This window comes from Cryptomeria japonica, chromosome 11 (assembly GCF_030272615.1).
Source record: "Cryptomeria japonica chromosome 11, Sugi_1.0, whole genome shotgun sequence".
Lineage (NCBI taxonomy): Eukaryota > Viridiplantae > Streptophyta > Pinopsida > Cupressales > Cupressaceae > Cryptomeria > Cryptomeria japonica.
In genome coordinates, this window is record NC_081415.1 from 195,256,419 (window position 1) to 195,278,544 (window position 22,126).

At 35.3% G+C, this 22,126-nt stretch overlaps 2 protein-coding genes across 2 annotated transcripts; both read left to right on the forward strand.

The window, feature by feature from the left end:
• Window positions 1–1,263: 1,263 nt before the first annotated feature.
• On the forward strand, window positions 1,264–4,195 carry LOC131044021 (bark storage protein A). Its single transcript, XM_057977284.2, is given in 7 exon segments — window positions 1,264–1,578; window positions 2,420–2,487; window positions 2,763–2,792; window positions 2,794–2,919; window positions 3,017–3,259; window positions 3,537–3,716; window positions 3,811–4,195. Coding segments are annotated over 7 exon segments (1,035 nt in total). The 5' UTR covers window positions 1,264–1,346; the 3' UTR covers window positions 3,967–4,195.
• Window positions 4,196–9,918: 5,723 nt separating this feature from the next.
• LOC131044012 (uncharacterized) lies at window positions 9,919–10,881 on the forward strand. Its single transcript, XM_057977276.2, has one exon. It carries the CDS (start codon window positions 9,919–9,921, stop codon window positions 10,879–10,881), a length of 963 nt encoding a protein of 320 aa, XP_057833259.2.
• The last annotated feature ends 11,245 nt before the right edge of the window (window positions 10,882–22,126 follow it).

The following is a 22,126-nucleotide window of genomic DNA, read 5'->3' on the forward strand; positions in this document are numbered from 1 at the left end:
AGAGAATCAATCAGTTAATAATTTGTTAGACTGGTTCAAATGTGGTTACATTTGTCATCTCTGTGGGCATGAGAATATAGAGTTAGGTGACAAATTTGTTAACCAACGCATCACAAGGAGCTTTCACCTATAACAATACATGGAAATTAAACAAGAGAGAATGTAATAGTCTCCCATCATGAAAATGCCCTCCAAAATGAGTGTGCAAAACTAGATTCCACATAAAGCATGTGAATGCAAATGAAAATCTAATTTAGCTATTAACTTATACATGATTAAGATGAATGTATCAAATGCCTTTAAATACAAAAACATAACAATAAAACACATAAATTTATGTTTAATCAACCATACAAAATAATTATTTACATTTAATTCTAATTCATTTATTTATTTTTTAAATCATATGATCTCCTCATAAATATTTCACTATATCTATCTATTCTAAATATTTTTTATTTTTTAGGGGTTCTAAGACAATAAATATCTACTATAAATGTAAAAAAAAGGCATAGCATACAAGTATTCATTAAATATACAAATACTGTAACTGATTAATTAGTTGTAGTCTCGGTAATATTAGAGAAGCGAGATATGATAACTCCCATGATCAAGAGCACAAAATCCCTCTTCATTTAGTCCACTAAACACTTAAGCATTAAAGAAAGACAAATAATAACGCTGAGAGTCTGGTATTCAATTCTCTGGTTCATTATTCGGGTCACAAGGTGGTCTTGGGTTCGAGCCCTACAAAAGATTTTTTTGAGCATAGAGATGAATTAAATGAGCACGTGATCTCCCGTGGAGCGACATGATTACCCAGATGAAAAGCATGGAAAATCGTAGCTCGATACAATTCCAATGGAAATTGTCTGAATACACAGATAAAATATAATAAAAATAAATAAAATAAACTAGCACTTGCAATGTCTTAATAGAAAATGTACCCACGCGACAGAAAAACAACTCAGCATCTCAGAGGGATTTTTTCGTTGGGAATCATTCACTATAATAATTGGAGCTTATTGTCCCTTCTTTCAACCTGTCTATTTGGAAAGTGTAAGAAATAATAAATAATATAACTAATCTTTATTATTGATTACTGTAGCATTCAGGATAAGTATGGACTGGTTATGAAAAGCACGTGCTTAGGTTAATTTTTGTCTCAATAATTGCAATAGAAGCCATTCAATCGTGATTGAAAATTGAAATGAATATAAACGTTTTGATTATGCAGAAAGAAACAACCTTTGAGACAAGAGAGAATCCCTCATCCCTCATCCCTCATCCCTCATCTCTTTTAATACTGGAGGAGCAAGTGCAATTTGTGTGCATTGCAATCCACCATGGCCATGGCTTTAAGCAGCATTTCTTCCATTCTTGTTAGCGTTTTTGTATTGCTATTGTTCCCAAAATCAGAAGCTTTTCTTTCTACCCAGCTGAAGCGCAAACTCTCTACTATAAACAGAGGTGGACAGTATTTTGGTTTAGTTATTCCCAACACCTTCGAAATGAATCCTCTTCTCCAGCCTCCTACTTTCTTGACCAACGATCATCATCCTTATGTCGATATTTCTGGTAAATCATCAGCCAGATTGTTGTTGTTTTTTTCTCTATATATGTGTTTTCTCTGAAGTTTAAATGATGTTATAGTCGACTGTTGAAAGAAACTTTGAGCCATACTATTACGATTTACAAATATAGATGGTCGTCCGATATACACATTATTGTTATACCACAACTTAGTCATATATCTATTGTAGCTGTACATTATCTCATCAGAGTGATGGATTTGAATCTAAAATTGGCTGTTACTTCATACCAATATAATACCAAATTTAATATGCTCTGTTGAACATGTTAAATAAGTGTAGCATTGATTAATATGATTTTTATGTGCATGCATTTGGTTTAAATTGTTTTTTTTTTTTTTTTTTTTTTGGACAGATCTTACATTCAATAATCTTTTGTTTTAATGATATCATATTTCCACAATCTATAGTAAATTAATGTAGTATTTCTGAATTCGATTGTGTTAGAGAGTTTTTACCATCAACATTTCGGATCACACTCTATGATCCATCATAAAGATGTTAAAGAGCTCAAGGAAATAAAACGATTGTTGCAGACCAAACAAATACACCATTTGGTCTGCAACAATCATTTTATCTCCTTGAACTCTCTGACATCCTGATGATGGATCACAGAATGCGATCCAAAAAGTTGATGGTAAAAACTCTCTAACACAATCAAATCCAGAAACACTACATTAAATCTTTTGTTTTTTTACAATGATAAATCATTGAATGTGATAAAAAACATCATACACACTTTGAATCAAAATATTATACATTATACCTGAACTGGATAACTCATACCAGCTAACATGGTATTGTAAACAATGCATTGTTGTTTGTAGGTCGAAGATTTCAAATTGGGAAAGTTACGAACCGCGGCGTCATTGTGGTCATGACAGGACTAGGAATGGTAATCCATGGGTCAACTGGTTCATGATTGAAATCAAAACTGTGATCTGAAGTTCTTTGGATTTTTTAAACGCATTTTTCATAGTTGTAATAGCTAATAAATTAAATGTGAATGATTGGACCAGGGTTTAATGTTCAATGTGGGTGGGCAATTTTCTTTTCTAACAGCTATATTTTATAGCCCACATTTAAGTGGGTTCTAAGGTGCCTTGAGAGGGTCAGTTTACCAGTTTGATTGTGTGGTTACTGTTCTGACTTTGTTCTGTATTGATACAGACCAATGCATGAATAACCACACAGTTGCTGGCTCACTTTGTTTCGTGTGAAAGGAGTTGTACATTATGGAATTGCAGGAAATGGCAATTCTGACTACCACATTGGGGATGTAACTATTCCACGCCAATGGGCTCATACTGGCCTCTGGAACTGGCAGGTTGTAATATTTTAAGCTTGTGTAGATTTATTTAAATCTATCTTACCCCTATTATTACGCAGACTTTAATATAGTATTTTGATTTGCATATTATCAGAGATATGGACAAGTAGAGAATGATGAGCTTCCTCTGGAAGCCAATGGAGACTATACTCGTGAGCTTGGGTACCTTAAATTTTCCAACTACAACACTCCTACAGGAGGATCTCATAATCTGTTGAATAATGCGTGGTACCAACCTGATGAGTTCTTCCCTGTGCATGGTACCCCGGAGGTTCGAGAACATGCATTTTGGGTTAATGTTTCTGATTCCTATTATCAGCTTGCGCAGAAGCTTGAGGTATTTGTTTTGAAATGATTTTATTTCTGAAAAATTTAGGCTGGCCTTATGGGATCTATTGAATCACGGGTTCATGAAAGTCATAGTTTTTGCTAGATTAACAGTTGTTAAAATTCTTAGCTTTCTGAAGTCATAGTATTATTGGTGATGCTAAAGTTTAAGCAGCCCTTTATTATTATAGACACCATTATAGTATTGTCCAACAAACGGTATATATAAGGCTGGTATTTAGACAATTTCTATTTTGCCATGATCATGGTGATTTCTGTAAATTCAGAATATGAAGCTAGAATCCTGCTTGAACACGAGCAACTGCCTGTTTCACAAGCCAAAGGTTGTAAGAGTAGAAAGAGGTTGCAGTGCCAACGTTTATGTGGATAATGCTGCTTATAGAAACTATCTCCACCAAAAATTCAATGTCACCCCCATCGATATGGAGAGTGCAGGAGTGGCTCTGGTAAATTTTATTTCAATAAAGCCATCATTGCACTTATGTTTACGTTGCACTTCAATTTTCTTACATCATGTGGGTATTTATAATCTGTGTATAGGTGTGCCTGAGCGAAAGCAAGCCATTCATAATTATCAGAGCTCTGTCTGATTTAGCAGGAGGATCCAATGAAGAAAATGAAGCTGCTACCTTTACTGATTTGGCAGCCAAAAATGCAGTAATAGTAGTCACCACTTTGTTAAAGTTGTTGCCATGATGGCACCTTGGTTGTGGTCAAAATAAATAAATAAATTATTGTCACTGCCATCCATTGGATGGGAAGAAATGTTTCACCAGTAACCTGGCATCTATTAAATGTGGAGTGCATATACATCTACATACAATAGATTGACTGCTACTGCAACCACGTACTAACTAAAATATGTGCCATATGCACCATGATATCTGAATTGTTATATCTCTAAAGTATCAGAACTCTATTATCTATAAGATGTGGATTGTTTGTTTGTTTTTTAAATATTGACACAAAGCAGATTTACAATGAATGAGATTTAAGCAGCAACCAGGGCTGCAATATAACAGTCCAGAATCAGAGACATACGGACAAGACAGAAACAAATATTTAGAAAACATAAGCCTGAAAAGGCTGCAACCAGCAAAGCAATATTACAAAATAAGACAGCTCAGTGAATGCAGCAATACAAAATAATTGAAATTCAAATTATATAACTTATTTTTCTAATTATTCAAATCCTAGTTCCACATATCCGCAAGAGATAATTCCAGCCCAAAAGGGATACCCAAATAATGAGTGATTTCACTGTGTTTGATTCATCTTCAATCTTTTGATATCCAATGTGGGGTTGACACCAATCTGTCATTACGAACTTTGTCTTGTGATGGGCAATCAAATGACTTCGGAATAGGGCGATAGAGATTCGATATATTATGGTTGTTGCTCAATTATTTTTGGGGGGAGGTTTATAAAAAACTGCTGATATCAACAAAAGGGGAGTTGGTAACCACAAAAATTGAAGGAATGGAAATACCTTGAATAAGACAAAGCTGCTTGTCTTTTTTGACAGTTATTTTTTAATGGATAAACAATAAGTACATAAATAATAACAATGCTAAAGGACTTCTTTTTATTATTTAGTTATATATGATTCATTTAATGAGTGTTTGACATGTTTATCTTTTTATTCATGTGATTTTATGTACGATGTCATTAATTGATGAGGATTATAGGAGATCTTATTGGGCTTGTTCTTATTTTAAAAATGGATGAGTTTGATCTTCTTTGGTTAAAGAGGGTTACATTCATATTGGTGATATGAGATGTAAATGTTTTTTTTGATCTTGGAGATTAGACGGTTGGGAGTTGTTGAGGCTATTCATTTGGGGCTATAAAGGAGATCATATTTGTTACAATTTAGCATTTAGAGGTGTTTGTAGAAGGACATGCTACATTCTTTGATTTGTAGGCTCTTTCTTTGATCTTGTTCTTCTTTCTGCATGTTTATATTCACATGACATTGGATTTGAGGTTTGTGTTGAGCTATGGTGATCACTATACTTGTAGTCATGTGTTGGCCATTGATCATTAGTGACAACATGAAGGTGATCTTTCTTTTGTTGAGTGTGGAGAACATGGGAGAGATATGGAGACTAGTAGTGAGAGTTGTATTATAGTATTTAACATATTTCCAAATTTATCAAAACTTTTTGGATGATCCTATGCACTAGATGATATTAGTTACACCTTATATGCAATGCTATTGGTAGACTTGGTGTTATTTGATTATTTTAAAATTTGACATTACCCATATAGTAGGATTTCTTGGGTGTGTATGTTCTTCATTGACATGTTTGGCATATGGAACTTATTGTTATCTTTTATGGGTTGGATTTGTTGTTGGGGTGACTTCTAATGATGTTTAAAGATACCTTTGAGATATGTATGATTGGATAGATTGGTGTTTTTATGATTACTATTTTTAGTCATATGTGTAATAACCCACTTAACTTAACCCAAAATTTTGATTGATTTTTTTTTTAATATAAAAATATTGATTTCTTATTCTTACTTATTCTTAATTGTGTTTGATTCAATCACATACTCAGGTACATCTATCCAAACAAGATAGGCATCCATCCAACCAAGGTGGGCATCTAACCATACAGGTTAGGCATCTATCCATACGGGACTAGGCATCTAACCATATGGGTTCGGCATATGTCCATACAGGACAAGAGGTTTCATCTATCCAATCCAAGATAGGAATCTACTTAAACGGGGTAGGCATCTATTCATAAGAATAGGATATGCTCTGGCTAGAGACTTTAGACTCATTGGGACCATCCGAGTCCTGAGCCACTCTCTAAAGACTACACTCCCCTACTAGGAGTGCACCGAGGTCGCCGTCCTTAGGAGAATAAAAATAATTACATAAACAAGCTTGAGTTCCGCCTCGGAATTGGCCTAAAGTCTCAAGAAGTCAAGCGAATCCATATGAGATTCCTTCTGAGTATGCATTGAACTAATTTTAACCTTTCAATTAGTATTTGCACCATTTGATTAAAAGACCAGGGAGCTTTCAGAACCAACTCCTCACCCATAACCAAATCCTAATCCCCATCCACGAACCCCTGAGTACAAGGGACAACGTCATCCCTAGACTATCTACACACCCGTTTCGGCAAGGGATCAAGGTGTAAAGTATGTAGTTCTAGTTTCTAACTATGGTTTAATGTAAATTATTTGGTGGGTATGCAACCCTTTCTAGGGTCAATGTCCCATACAGTTTCTATGCGGTTGCTACCCATGATGGTAGCTCTATAGCAAAAAGGCTCAAGATGGCCTTTGGCTTGTGGCCTAAAACAACTAAGTTCTCTTTCTTATTAAATACGTTACTCTTAATTTGTTATCATTCATTGAAATCATCAAGATAAAATAAATTTCCAAACTCATAACACAACCAAACCCTAATGAGGTTTTCTAAGGTTTAACTGAGCGGATGTAAATTTATTTAAGATTTATCTTTTTAGATTATCATTTCAAGGGGGATTACCCGCCCCTTGATTTTAACTTCCAAATGACCCTTATTTTGCTCTGGCAATTTAGAGGGACAATGCCACAAATGTCGTTGTTGCAAATTTATTAGGCATTAACTGCAGTAGTTCAACACAACGACATTACCCGTAAGTGTGACCTAGAGGCACAATAGATACCGAACGGTGCTAAGGTTTTTGGTTTCAACTCCTCTTGTTTAGTTGTCTATCTAAGAATCTAACTTGAATTCATGAAAACTTAAGCAAAGCAATATACTAATACAACTTTAAAAAGAAATTATTATATACAAGGAATTATCGTGCGAGATTAAAAATGAAAGGAACATAACAAATCAACTACTTTGGAATAGTATTTTCTTTGAAGCAAAAATTATGATAATAATTAAAACTTTGAAAATTGAACTAAATACATGAAGTACTAATTGCTTGGAAACTATGATACTTTTAAAGATAACTTATGAAAATGACTTGATTTACTTGCTAGGTATAATTGTTTTGGAACAAACCATTACACATTAAGTATGAATCCTAGTACTAATTTGCTTGAAATAAAATTAAATGATTGAATAGAAAGACTTTGGAAATGAATTTTAACACCTACTTGTTTGAAGTGAAAAATATTTAATAATAAGCCCAATTAATTCTTCCATATGAAGTAACATAAATTTCATCTACAAATGATAACACTACTTTAAATGTGAATCCTAATACTTGAAAGGTACTAAATTGCTTGAAATAAAATTTAAATTATCAAATAATAATACTTTGGAAATGAATTTAATACTCACTTGTTGAAGGGGACAAAAAAAACTACTCAACAATAAGCTTAAAAATCACCACATTATTCTTAATTACTAATTGTTTGAAAAAGATATTAGTTAAGAGTCTAAACACTTGCTAGTTAACCAAAGTAAAAAATACTAAGTCTCCTAATAAACAATTCTAATCAATCTACTTCTAGTTGTTTTTAACTAATATCTTTGCAAGATTATAAAGTGATAAGTAACTACTCCTTCCACTTGAAGTAACATTAACTTTATCATTGGATACTTTCTAACAATAGCTTTATAAATTTCAAATACTTAGAAGAGAGTTAACAATTTCAGTTTTGAATAAACTCTCTTTTAATACTAATACCATATGAATATTTAACTATGCAATTTACCTCTAAATTTAACGTTAACTAAATTTATCCTTACTAATTACTTGTATTTTTAAGTGCAACTTTTCCTTTTTACTAGTCTTATATTTCTTTTTAGCTAGAAGGTAAATGTTTTTAACTATTAAAAGAATTGACTATTCTCAATGCCTTGTATACTCATATCTTGAAATATAACTTTTGTGAAAATTTATTCAATTTCTTGAATTGAGGAAATCCTTAACTAACATTGATTCATATTTCTTGGAATGCACAAAGGGTATCTCTCCATCTAAACACAATATACTTGAGAGGTCAATTCTTTTAACCTTTAATACTTGCACTAATTTGAGGTATACAATAAGCTATTTTGATGGGTAATGTATTGAATGCTTTGAAGGGAATCTATTTACTACTAAAATTTATTTGAGATTATCTAGTGATACTCAATGATAAAGAACTAATACTTGGATTAATTACATTTATTTCAACTTGTGCAAAATTTTTCCAAAGTTCCTCATGTATGCAATATCCTTTCTCATTCCTTTGTTCTCCTAACAAGAATTAATTCAAGGTAATAGATTTCTTAATGTTTGATTTTCCATCTCAATTTCATACATGTCAATTGTCCACTAGCCTCTTGCAAAATTTATCCATTTAAAAACCCAAGAGGCTCTTTCCCCATCATTAAAGAGAAAATATCACTTTAGAAAAAGATATTTGCTAAAGGAAAAGTCCAAATTTGCAACTTAATTAAACTCCAATAAGAAGACCTTTAACATGAGTTAGATTCATTATTAAATAAACAAATTTGCTATTCACTAAGAATAAATCCCCTCTTATTAAATTTAGTAACCTTAAAAAAAAAAATTAATAATGTAATTAATTCTATCTATATAATTAAAGCATTGAATTCTCAATGTGGAGACCCAAGTTCAACTCCCATGAGGGACACCTTTGTGGAATTCTAAGTTGTGACTCTTGGTCTTCCATTGGTTGTATTTGTCACATTGTTTAAAGTGGATTTCTAAGTTGTGACCCTTAGTCTTCCTATTGTTGTTTCTAGTTTGGTGCTCGAAAGGAGCTAGTATTTGTAATAAGTTTGCTCGAAAGGAACTAGTATTTGTAATAAGTTTGTAACGTGGATGCTTGAATGAGCAAAAAATGAGCTTTGTGATTCTATGATACTTAATACAAAAAATATATATAAATTAATTTTTAATGAATCGCTTTAACAACTTAAAATATAAATTTATTCAATTATTTGAATAACCTAAATATTAATTATAAACTATATTTTTAAATAAAACAATTTATAATTAATAACTCCAAATTATAAATAAATTATTTTTTTATAGTATAATAAATTTTGATTTTTTTTTTTTAACTAAAATAAATATAATTTATTTATAATATAATAAATTTTGATTTTTTTTTTAACTAAAATAAATAATTAACCAAAATTGGGAAGAGTCTCGCGGACTCCACACCCCTCGCAGTGGTCCGCGTGAAATAAAGTGGTTGGGTTTGGTCAGGGTCGAATCCCTAACGACCAAACTCCTATCTATCCTCTCCACCGACATGCCACACGCCCTCTTTGCTATTTTAAAGGATCTTAATTTTATTTAAAGAATAAACAAATTATATTGGGTGGCGGCCACCGTTCAGTCCTCAATAATTGCAGGAACCGCCGAATTAATTTGAACCGCCTAAAATTTTAAAATTCAATTTGAAATTTAACATATTAATTAATATTAATATTAAAATGACTTTATTTAATATAATTTTTTATCATTAAGAAAAACAATAAAAATTTAATTTAATCTTAAATAAAAAAGTTTAATTTGAGAAACAAGAATATAATTCAAATTTTTATTTATTATTGTTATTATTTTATTTATTTATATTTAATATTTATTCTAATTTATTTATTAATACTATTTTTATTTGTTTATTTATTAAAAATCAGGTTCTGGGCGGATGAGCATTGGGGTAAGCATGTCGTCATTAAATTCTTTGTCGAAAGGTTTCTTTGTTGCAGTTTTCGTAGAGGCAGAGGAGAAAGATAGGATTCTCTGCTCTCAAAACTGGTACTTGGATAGCCACCCAATATATTTACAGCCCTGGTCTCCTAATTTCGATCCTACTCATTTGGCAATATATGATAAACCCATATGGATCTGTTTATTTAATCTCCCTTCAGAATATTGGAGCAACCCTTGTTTAGAGCGAATAGGTCGAACTCTGGGCACACTTCTGGAAATCAATGAAGCAATCATTGACGCGGATCTATACACTTATGCCAGATTAAAAATCGCAGTAGTAAAAGAAATCCCTTCTTCTATTTCCATTATAACAAAAGAGGGGAGATGGGTTCAACAGGTGGAGATCGAAAAAGACATCACACCATGTACCAGATGTGGTAGTAGGCGACATCCTATCGAGAGGTGTGGGATGTTCGTCAAGAAAGTGTTCAAAAATCCCCCCAACAAATCCAGCAAAGTATGGAACCAAAAGCCTCCAGGGAAGACAGAAAAACTTCTACTGATTGGCCCAAATTTTGCCAACATCAATTTGCTCCCAAAGGACTTATCCCAAGAAAACAGTACTTCCTTAGAAGTTCCCATCTACAACAATATTCCTTCCCATGATCCATCAGGACAGTTATCCTCTCCCCCCGTGCCCAATCAGGACGTTACCAAGGAGGATAGGCTTTCTGTGGAAGGGTCTGAATCCTCATGGCCAAATGATGAAACAGAAAATTTGGATGATTTGGATATTCTGGATCCCATATGCATCAGTCAATCTGCAAATGCACTCTTGGGCAGAACCAAAGGTTCTAAGGGACGCAGAAGCCACAAAGCTATCAGAGAACAAAGAGCCCATGAAAAGGGAATTGTCAGTGTTATGGATTATCTTAAAGTATCCAAGGGAGGAAAGTCCTCCCTTGGGGAAAGATGAGAATTTCCTCTTGGAATGTCAGGGGTTTAGCTGCCCCTGACAAAAGATGCTTGGTCAAAAGGACAATGACCAAGCTTGCGTCAGATAGTTTTTTGCTGCAAGAAACTAAGTTAAATCTAGAGAAGGCTTTGGAATTTAAAAAAATTTGCTATTACTGGGATGGTATGTTTCAGGAGGCTCGAGGCTCGGCAGGAGGGCTTGGGATCCTGTGGAACCCGTCATACATCGAGGTAAGTCTTATCGCTTCCCATGAGTTTTGGATGGCGTGTTCTGTTAAATGTAAAAAGTCAAACTTGTGTTTCCCGATGTTCAACATCTATGGACCAATCAAAATAGAAGACAAGCGTAGGGTATGGTGTGAGGTGACTAAGTTGGCTCTTAGGTTGGATTTGGGGAAAGTTGTCATGGCAGGGGATTTCAATGTTATTCTTAGTGTAGAGGACAAAAGAGGTGGTTTAAGGAAGCCTTCTAAGGTGACCGAAGATTTTAGGGATTTTGTAACCAATTGTAAAGTGGTTGATATCATCCCCAAGAATGGGTCTTTTACTTGGAATAATAGAAGGCGAGACTTTGCGAATATCGTTGAAAGGTTGGACAGGTTCTTAGTAGGGGAGTGGTGGATGTTAAGTCATCATTCGATCGACTCTGCTATCAAACCCCAAAGTAGGTTAGATCACTATCCCATATCACTAAACATAGGGCATGACACTAAGCAGCAAAAGAATTATTTCAAATTTCTAAGTATGTGGTGGCAGGACCTGACACTTCTCAATCATATTAAAAGCTGGTGGATTGAAAGTAATGTCTTCTCCGACTCCCCTAGCTTCAAATTCACCAAAAGGTTACAATACATCAAAAGGAGATTAAAAGACTGGAACCAGACCTCCTTCAAAAGTGTCTTCGCAGAAAAAGATAGGATTGAAGAAGAATTAGAAGTAGTTAACTCATTAGTGATGGCTCGTGGAATGACATATGTGGAATTCGAAGCTAAAAAATCCGTCAAGAATCAGTATTCTGAGATTCTATGGAGAGAAGAATTGTACTGGAGGGACAAGGAGAGGGAGCATTGGATTGCTGAGGGAGATATGAACACCAAATTTTTCTATGCTTCTGTAAAAGCAAGAAAAAGTGCCAACAGAATATGTTCGATCCAAGATATGAATAACTCCTGGGTCCATACTCCTAAGGAAATAGATCAAGTAGCTCTAGATTATTTCAAGAGGTTATTGGGAGACGATAGGGCGGATGAGTCCACCTCCTTCCCGGCTTTTGACGATATTATTCACCCGATCCTATCTATTGAGGATGGAAAGTTGTTGATGGCCCCTTTTACCTTAGATGAGGTTAAATCAGCCACCTTTGCGCTGCACTCGAACAAGGCGCCTAGTTTGGATGGGTTAAACGTTGATTTCTTTCAAAAATGCTGGGACTTTTTGGGGGTGGATTAATGGAGGGTGGTCCCAGATTTCAGGAAGGGTGGAAAATTTATCAAAGAGATAAATCATACCCTGATTTGCCTTATTCCCAAGAAAGCGGAGTGCACCTCTATGAAGGATTTTCGACCGATATCTCTATGCAACACACTATACAAGATCATCTCCAAAGCTCTGGCAGAGAGACTTAAAGATTTTCTTCCCAAGCTAATTTCGGAGCACTGGAATGGTTTTACCCTAGGAAGGGAGATAGCCAATAGTATTATCCTAGTTTCAGAAGTCATACACACCATGCATAAAGAGAAGATGGGAGGAATCGCAGTTAAGTTGGATGTGGAAAAAGCTTATGACCGGGTGGTATGGAAGTTCCTTCTCTATGTCCTTGAAAAATTTGGTTTTCCTCCCCAATGGATCGCTTGCATTAAGTTATGTATCTCTTCAATCAATTTCTCTCTGTTGGTTAATGGGAGTGTTTGTGGTTTTTTTCCTGCCACTAACAGCCTGAGACAAGGCGACCCCCTCTCCCCTTCAATTTTCATCATTATGGTAGAAGTTTTAGGAAGATTAATTCAGAAAAAACATGTGCAAGGGAAATGGAAAGGTGTATGTATTCATGATCAACTAAGTGCCATCACACACTCTCAATTTGCAAATGACATGGTGGTTTTTGGGGAGGCCTCTATGGCAGAAGCTAGATGCATATTAGAAACCTTGGACTAGTATTCGGAACTCTTGGGCCAGGTAATGAACAGGGATAAGTCACAACTTTTTATTTTTAACACCTGTAGACAAACGCAGACAAGAATCTCGGGTCTCCTAGGGATCAAAATAGAGGTGCTTCCTATGAAATACTTGGGCATTAAAATCAACAAGGGATGTCATCAAACTCATATTTGGGAGGATGTGAAACAATCCTACTTGGCCAAATCATCACAATGGAAGAATAGATGGTTATCTCAGGCTAGGTGTCTCACAATGATCCGACCAGTTATGTTCGCTATTCCAATCTATAGCATGTCATGCTTTAGAATGCTATAGGCGATCGGAAAGAACTTAGTTAACATGTTGAGAAAATTTGTGTGGGAAGGGGCTAAAGATGCTAGCAGAATTCCCCTCATCAACTAGGAAATGATGTGTTATAACAAAGAATCGGGGGGGGGGGGGGGGGGGGTTTAAGGAAAATGGATCTCCAAAACATTGCCCTTGGTGCAAAACTCTCTTGGAAGATGTATCAGGAACCTCAAAAACTCTGGTGCAAAACCTTTCAAAAGAAGTATCTTGATACGGATCAACTGGATAGAATTCTTACAGTGGCAAATGCAAATAGAGGTTCTGCTTCATGGAATTTTCTATGGGATTTTAGATCCATGATAACAGACCGCATCTCTTGGCATATCGGGTGAGGGAACAGAGCAAAATTCTAGGAGGACTCATGGGAGGGTGAACCAGCGTTAAATGAAATATTTGTGGAACAGGATTGGATTAATATAATAAAAGACTAATACAGTTCTTATGTTGGGGACTACTTTGACATAGATTCCTCCAATGGTAGTATCAGAAATTGGAAACAGGTGGATATTGGATGTTAGGTACTTTGTGATCAGCTAAGATCCATACTTAGTAGAATAAATATTACAGTGTCCAACGAAGAAGATAGTATCTTCTGGTGCGGCTCCAAGTCAAGTGAGTACAGCATGAAATTGGGATATAAGGTCCAAAGAGCAAAAGGCCCGTACACTGACTGGCCATTTAAGTTGTGCTGGCACAATAGAATTCTCCCCAAGGTTGGCGCCTTTCTATGGATCGCTCTACATAACAGAATCCTCATAGGGGATAGGCTCAAACTGATAGGCATCTCTGGCCCAAGCATATGTGTCTTATGTAAGAATGCGGAAGAATATGTTGACCATCTACTATACACTTGGCCAATGGCAGAGGTCTGTTGGAACTGGTTTTTAGATAAAATTAACTACACTACCATTAGGAATTTTAAGTTGAAGGATTTCCTTGCCTCGTGGCCTTTGAATAGATCTTCAATGTGGAGTGACATTTGGACTACAGGCCCGTCAATGATCGCTTGGCATATATGGAAGGAAAGGAATAGAAGAATTTTTAAAGAAAAGTGTCTTCTAGTGGACAGACTCATTGAGTGTATCAAAGTGTCAATAGAAGAAATGACCAATGGGAAGCAAAGAAATAAGATCCAACACTATAATGAATAGGACAGAAGTATGGAGAAAAATTGGCTCCTGGTCACCCCTTCTCAGTTGCCTAAGCTATCTGTCAAGAAAGGCAATAGAAAACATATCCAAGATGGAAGGCACCCCCCATGGGATGGTTGAAGCTGAATTTTGATGGTGCATGTCGAGGCAACCCCAGGGTTTCTGGTTTTGGGGCTGTAATACGTAACAATGAAGGTAAGTTATTATTGGGCATTTATGGGGCCATGGGAGTGGCCACCAATAATGAAGCAGAAATTTGGGCCCTCTTGGAAGGCCTTAAACTATGCGTCACCAATAAAATGACCAAGATAGTCATTGAAGGGGACTCCTTAGTTATTATCCAAGGGATTATTAAAAGGGTTTTCTAGAGTAGAAACCTAAACAAATGGGTCCCATGCATATCCCGACTTCTCACTGATATTGGCCATTATGAAATTGCTCACACATATAGAGAGGGAAATTGGGTGGCGGACTGTGTTGCCAATATGGGCACTAACATCCCCCATGGTACTGTCACTTTTGATATACACTCAGTCTCAGATTCGATCTGGGATCTTAGCAAAGCCGATCAAGCTCAGTAAGGCTTCCCTGATGGCTCCAATTTTGGTGGCTTGATAGGACACTATTGGGATTCAGGGTCTGATTTCGATTGGTGCACCCTTAAGGGCAGTGGGAGATATAGCCAAGTGGCCCGAAAACATAGTATAATTGTAGATAATTTTGACACTTTCTGATTTCTTAGTTACATGATAGATTCCCCAATCCTCATTGAGGAGAGTGCGGTCTGGATGAAGCTTCTAGATTGGGATGTTTGTGGCTATTTATGTGGTCACTCTCTGTATGCTTCCATATCCAAACTATCTTCTTCTGAGTAGGGACTATGGAAAATATGGCCTACTTTGGAAGCATTTTGTGTGTTAACTGTGAGAAGGATCTGAGGGGACAACTACAGAACTTGTTCTTCATAGTGGATGCAACCTATGATGCCATGGAGAGACTGATAGGTGTGGCCCTCAATCATCAAAGGCACTGATGCGACTCAAAGATCCTTGAAGCCATGCTAATACCAGTGGTGGATGTCCTAGAGTCAAGTGAAATAAGGGTTGCGCTTCTCGGCAGGTTTGTCAAACCCTTGGTGGTGGACGAAGTGGCTAACTGTATTCTAAGTCTGCCATCTGATCGTAGGCTTAGTATCCTAAAAGTCTATTTCTAGATGGAACTCTATCTACCATCGGACAATTCAGATGATGGGTCATCTAAGGAGGATGGGGAGGAGTCGGACAACAATAGGCATAACTGAGCTATGGAAAAATATCTGGCGAAGATGGAGGAGCGGGAAAAGATGAAAATCTTCAGTGACAATGCATGGGAGGTGTTTCATTGCGCAGTTATGAACGGAAACATGGAGCCCTTCAGGAGAGTTACCCGACCAAAGGAGTGGTGGTTGTCTGTCCAATCAACCAACAATGTTATTCATGTTGGGGAATGTGCTTCTGTTATTCTACAAGCACTGCGTGGCAATTAGCAGTAGATAGGCATACGAGGGCTGGTTTATGTCATTTTTTTTTCAGCATTTTATGTAATCTTTTTAATATTAATATAGGGTGCTATCCCCACACTTGATAGCACTTATCCAAATATATATATATATAGTTTTATTTTTTTTGTTTCCCTTACTCTAATTTTTAAACTATGTTGGCAATAATATTTGGTGCATATTATTTTATTCTAATATATATTTTATTTTATTAATCTAATTTTTTTTTTTAAAGAAAGGATTGGTGTAATCAAGGAGAAGGGTTTACAAAATAAAGAACTTAAATCTGTATACATTCTTGGAAGGAAAACCACTAACTTATTAAACCAAAATGAAAGTAAGATATACTCATTTAAATCATAGATGCACATATATTCATTTTATCAAAAATATGAAACAAGGAGACATGCATACATAACTCCTCTACCAAAATCTAAAACAAAGAAAGAATACATGCATATGTATCTCCTCTATTAAAATATGAAATCATGCAAAATATATTTCCTTTATCAGATCTAAACAGAAGGGTATATGCAATTATATTTCCTTTATCAAAACTGAAAACAATGAAGGATGAGAATGTAATTCCTATATTATTTAACCCTTCCTCTTTTGAATTAATCAAAATATCAAAATCTTCTACCTTTAAACTACATAATTTTCAAAGAAAACAACATGCATAAATATCATCATTCTTTTTCATTTAGAAAGAAAACATGAAGGTACAAGTATTTTAGAAAGATTAGAAGAGAGGAACCTAGATCTGCATGATAAATGAAAACATTGTAGTTGAATCAACTCTCGTTTCCCAGCCAACCTTCTTCATTCCTCTTCCTATAATCTGGTAAAAGAAATCTTCTCCAAAACCTATAAAATACTATCTCATTTTATGCAATATGTCTACAAAATTCATCCTACGACTAACATTATTTGAAATCAAATTTAAGAATTCAAAGACTACTTTTCACAAAATAATGAAATCCCCCTTTTCGAAAATCTAGAACTCAATATATAGAAAAGAGAGTCATTTTTCACTACAAAATAAATTAATTGATTATGAGATTCTTTTCCAAAATTAATTCCATGCAAAAATGATTATAGTCATAGTGGGGTTACATGCAAAAATTGAATTTGAGATTATCTTCTAGAACCTTCTCATTTCCTCCTACAACATGTGCTAAATAACATATTGAGAAAATAAACAATTTCTAAATTAATTTCATGCAAAAATGATTGTTGTCATAGTGGGGGTGACATTTGACCATGCATTCAAAATTTGAATTTGAACTCTCTTCCATTTTATCAAAATGCATTTTGTAACTCCTTTGTCATAAAAAAGCCATGAATAGAATTATTCTTGTCATAGAATAATTTTGTAACTCTCATGCCATATATTTGCTAAATATAACATTTATTCCTTAATATTTTGAATTTAAAATTTCTTTTCTAGAATATTCTTATTTATCCTACACGTGCTCAATTAAGATATTGCAAAAATAAGTAATTCTCAAATAAATTATGACCTCATGTTTGTGTCACCACTTAAATTCCTTTTTAATTTAAAAACTTCAATCTCATTTCAATTTATCTTTTCTATTTAACATTACTCATAATAATAATAATAATAAGAATAATAAGGTCCAAAAAGAGGGTTATGACAATATGAGTTTTTTTTTTTCCATTTGACAGTGGTTTGAAAAAAAATTATCACTTTTATTTGATGCTTATTTTCTTTAGAAAGGTGCATATATACCTTTTCTTGTTCATTTTGTTCCATAGATAGCATGTTGGAGGATGACATGATTTTTTTCTTAATATGGTGGAAATGTTTTATATAGTTGTAGATATTTTGATGGAGTGTGAGAGCATGCTATAGATTCATTTAATTTCATCTATGACTACGATTGTGCATTTCATTGATTGACCCTTATACAATGTATATAACAAGTGAGGAAATGTTAGGAATGGGTGTTTTACACCTTGCACAACATGAATTAATATATTTACTTGTGTAGCATCCTAAAATTGCGACACTTGCAATTTCGACTGCATTTTGGTCTTCACGATGGTGACGCAACACGCAACCTGAATGGAGACCCCAAAACTTGCTCACGACACTGAAAACTGCATTTTTCAAGCACCATTGGCCTGAACCTCCTTGCACCCCGCTGTCCCGGAGGTGGGACCAGAGCGCCCAGCGCCCTGGTCCCTCAGGACCAGGGCGCCCGGCGCCCTGGTCCCTGGGTCCTATTTTGGGCCCGGTTTCCTAAGTGATATTGGGTCTTTTTTATTGCAATTTGGAAATATACTTCCCTGGTCGGCCTAAGGTCGAGAAAATTAGTCTATCAGCCCTAATTGACAAGTATATAAACAACATTTTTCTCTCTCATTTGGCATGAGATGATGAGATGATGAGAAGAGGATATGACATGGAAACTATACTCAAGCATTCAAGCATTCAAGCATTCAAGCAATTGATCATTCCAAGTCTCCATTCAAGGCTAAGTGTTGCATTCAAGTCAAGGATTCAACCATTGAAGAGGAGATCACTTACTACATGCTACATACTACAACATACAACATCTAAACCTTCGCACATAAGGATATCAACATCCTTAGAACAAGGTTGCAGGTACGCGGCTGAGATTGAAGATCTGGAATCCTTGTGCAGAGACGAACAGATCCCCCTTCGTTTCGCGGATTTTTCGGAGGACCGTGGCGCCGGGCGCCATCGTCCCGACAACTTTTTCTCAAATTTGCAGGACAGCACCGTATCGACATTCTACTGCTAATTCCAGGTCCGCAGCTTCATCCTATAACCTAAACTCAGTTTATAAGCGAATCTTTATGACTTTCTATGCATTCTTTGCTTAATTTCCTTAACAACATTCTTTACAAAAGAGGGTAGCTTTGCTTTCCAAACCCTTGAAATTCATTTAGCATCCAATCCTACATTGTGTGGGATTGAATCTTATGAGTTTCAACCCCTCTTTTGAATGTAAAGTCTTCCCCCTAAGTGAAAACCCATCGAATCCTAGCGAACCTCCCTTCTCTCTCCTCGGAGTTAGAAGAGGGGAGACCAACTAGGGTTCGACCGCAATTTTCCGCTTTACATTTTGGTGAACCCGACGTGAACATCCTTTCTGATTTTTCATGCTTAGATCTGAAAATTGATTCCTTGATTACATTTCCATGTTTGATCTTTTGCAAAATTTTAGAGGTGATTGCATAAAAACCCTAAATTTTCTTTTTGAACATTGAACTTGCGAAATGTTTAATTGTTAATGCTTGCTTCAGATCTGCTTTTCTATTACAAATTATCAATTCATATTTGTGCTTTAATTTTGAAAATTAAGTGGTTAAAAGTCAAAACCCTAATTTTTGAAACCCTCTTGATTCAACCTTTGTCTGATAATTTCACTGATCAAAACATCTCCAAATCAGCTGTAACTTTGGATTCCGCAATAAAATCACAATATCTTTCATCCCTGAAAATTTGGAAAAAAGTTGTGAGGACCGTGGTGCCGAGCGCCATCGTCCCCGACATTTTTTCCGAAATTTCGGGAGCGAGATCTTACTGTGTTTTTCTGCTAAAATTCAGAATTTTGGCTGATTTTATCAATTATAACACCTTCAAAATTACAGTCAAAGTTGGTCTTGTGATTGCTTGGTTTAAGGCTCCTAATCATTCAAAAATTGTTGAAATTGAAATTTTGTGTCAAAATTGTGTTCTTACTGTCTTAAATCTGAAAATTGTGTTTGCATTCATTCGAAATTTCAGTGCTTTATTCAAATTCTTGCAATTTATGACTTTTGAAATTAAGTGCTTAATTACAACAACTTTGATTTCCGCTTTCAAAATTGAATTTTGCGTGAAATTGAGTCAATTTTTAAATTTCAAAACTTGCACTGCTTTTGACATTCCCTCTAAAATCATAAAATTCAAAATTTCAGTTTCCCTCTCTTTTTCAAAATTCAAAATTTTGCATTTTTCGACAATCTTGATAGGGTTCAATTTTGAGATTGCAACTTTAATTTGGCCTATCTACAGATCGTAAAATCCCTCAATTTTTTCAGATTAGCTCTAAAATCATCATACCTTTCATCCCTGTAAATTTCGAAAAAAGTTGCAAGGACCGTGTTGCACTCCGAGCGCCACGGTCCCGGACATTTTTTCTGAAATTTCGGGAGACTGTCGTGATTGCATTTAACAGCTTAAATCTGGAAGATTGGCTGGTTTTATTGAAAATTGCTACCTCTAAGATCAAAATCTTTTCTCTCTCTCTAGTGCATGAGTTTTACAACAACAAGCCCTACTTACACTATTTCCGTTAGACGAAGCCGTAGAATTAAGTCTTTTCGAGGTTTAACTATCGAGGAGATGGAACCTAATTTGAGTAGCCTTTTTAACGAGGATATGGGTAATTCCTCTAATCCTCCTAATGATGAAGAAGCTCCCCATGAAGTTTCCGTTGAACAACTTTCGAAATTGGACAACCAATTTGACGATTTTCACCAATGGATGTCTCATGAGTATCCCGATAGTCAAGCTCTTCCTTTAATTGAGGGTCTAAAACGCATGCTTCAAAGTGATAAGAATGGAATTGATGTTTTACGAGGTATCGCACATATTGTGGATTCGAATGTGATGCCTATGAAGAGTTGTGCTGAATCTTTAGGTTATACACAACCTCCTACACAAGTCAATCATTCTATTCCTTTGACCACTCCTATTGCTAGCATACCTACCTTTACATCAAACATCATGGCTACTTCTATACAAGACATTCCTCCTGTGATCACTAGTCATGGGGGCAATCCTCCCTCTTCTTCAATTAACCCTATTCCTTCATTCAATCCGACTTCTTCATACATTCCTCCAATGAATGTTCCTATTACATCTTCACAAATGAACATGACGCAAGGGGACAATTCATTTAACCATTCCATTCCTCCTTGTAGTGTTCCTCCTATCCAATCATCTCCTATGGTTGACTATCATAGGGTCCCACCACCTTACTCTTTACCCTCTTTTAATAACATCACACCTCCATCTCAATCTAACACACCTAATATGAATTCTTCGACTGAAGCGACCATTAATAATCTTGCACAAACTGTCTCTTCTCTACAGCAACAAATTGCCTCTATGAATCAATCTAAGTTTAGTGTGCCTACATTTGATGTTGCGAGCCCACTTTCTCTTGATATTGTTCGAGCTATTCCTCCTAAACATGTTGAAATCCCGCATTTGGAGCTCTATAATGGTAAAGGAGATCCTCTAACACATGTTAAGACTTTTCAAACCATTTGTATTGATTTTGCTTATGACTCAAGGTTGCTTGCGAAACTATTCACTAGAACATTAAGAGACAAAGCCCTACAATGGTATTGCTCATTGCCTTCTTATTCTATTACTTCTTTCGAACAACTTGCAAATGCTTTCATTCAACAATTTCAAAACAATATAAGTCCTAAAGTTACTTTGATTGATTTAATGCATTGTAAACAAGGTGTTAAAGAAAAAGTGACTGATTTCATTGGTAGATATAAGCATTTGTATGCTCAAATTTCTTTTCCAATGCCTGATAATGATATTCAAAGAATCTTCATTTCTAATTTACAAAAAGATATTCGAGACAAACTTCTGTTTTCTGAGTTTACTTCTTTCCAACAATTGTGTGCCACTCTTCACAATTATCAACTGACTGTGAGTCAAATGGAACAATCACATCCTATGGCTCCGAGTGATAAGGGTGATAGCAGTCAACAACCATTTGGGAAGATTAAACCAAACAGAGATTCCATCAAATTCAATGAAAACATCATCAACAACAATGTGAATGCAGCATCAGGTGTGCCTCCTATTTCTAAAATTTTTAGGAAAGAAAGAAAGTATACTCCTTTGAATGAATCATTGCATGATATTATGAATAAGTTATTGGGACAAAATGTGCTTACTCTTCCTCCTATAAGACAAATTGATCCTGCAAAGATTACTTCACCTTATTTTGATCATAAAGCTTTTTGTCACTTTCATCGTCAGCCTGGGC

Bases quoted from the DNA above. Each gene is read 5' to 3' on its own strand.
- LOC131044012 (XM_057977276.2), top strand. From the start codon at position 9,919: ATGTCGTCATTAAATTCTTTGTCGAAAGGTTTCTTTGTTGCAGTTTTC.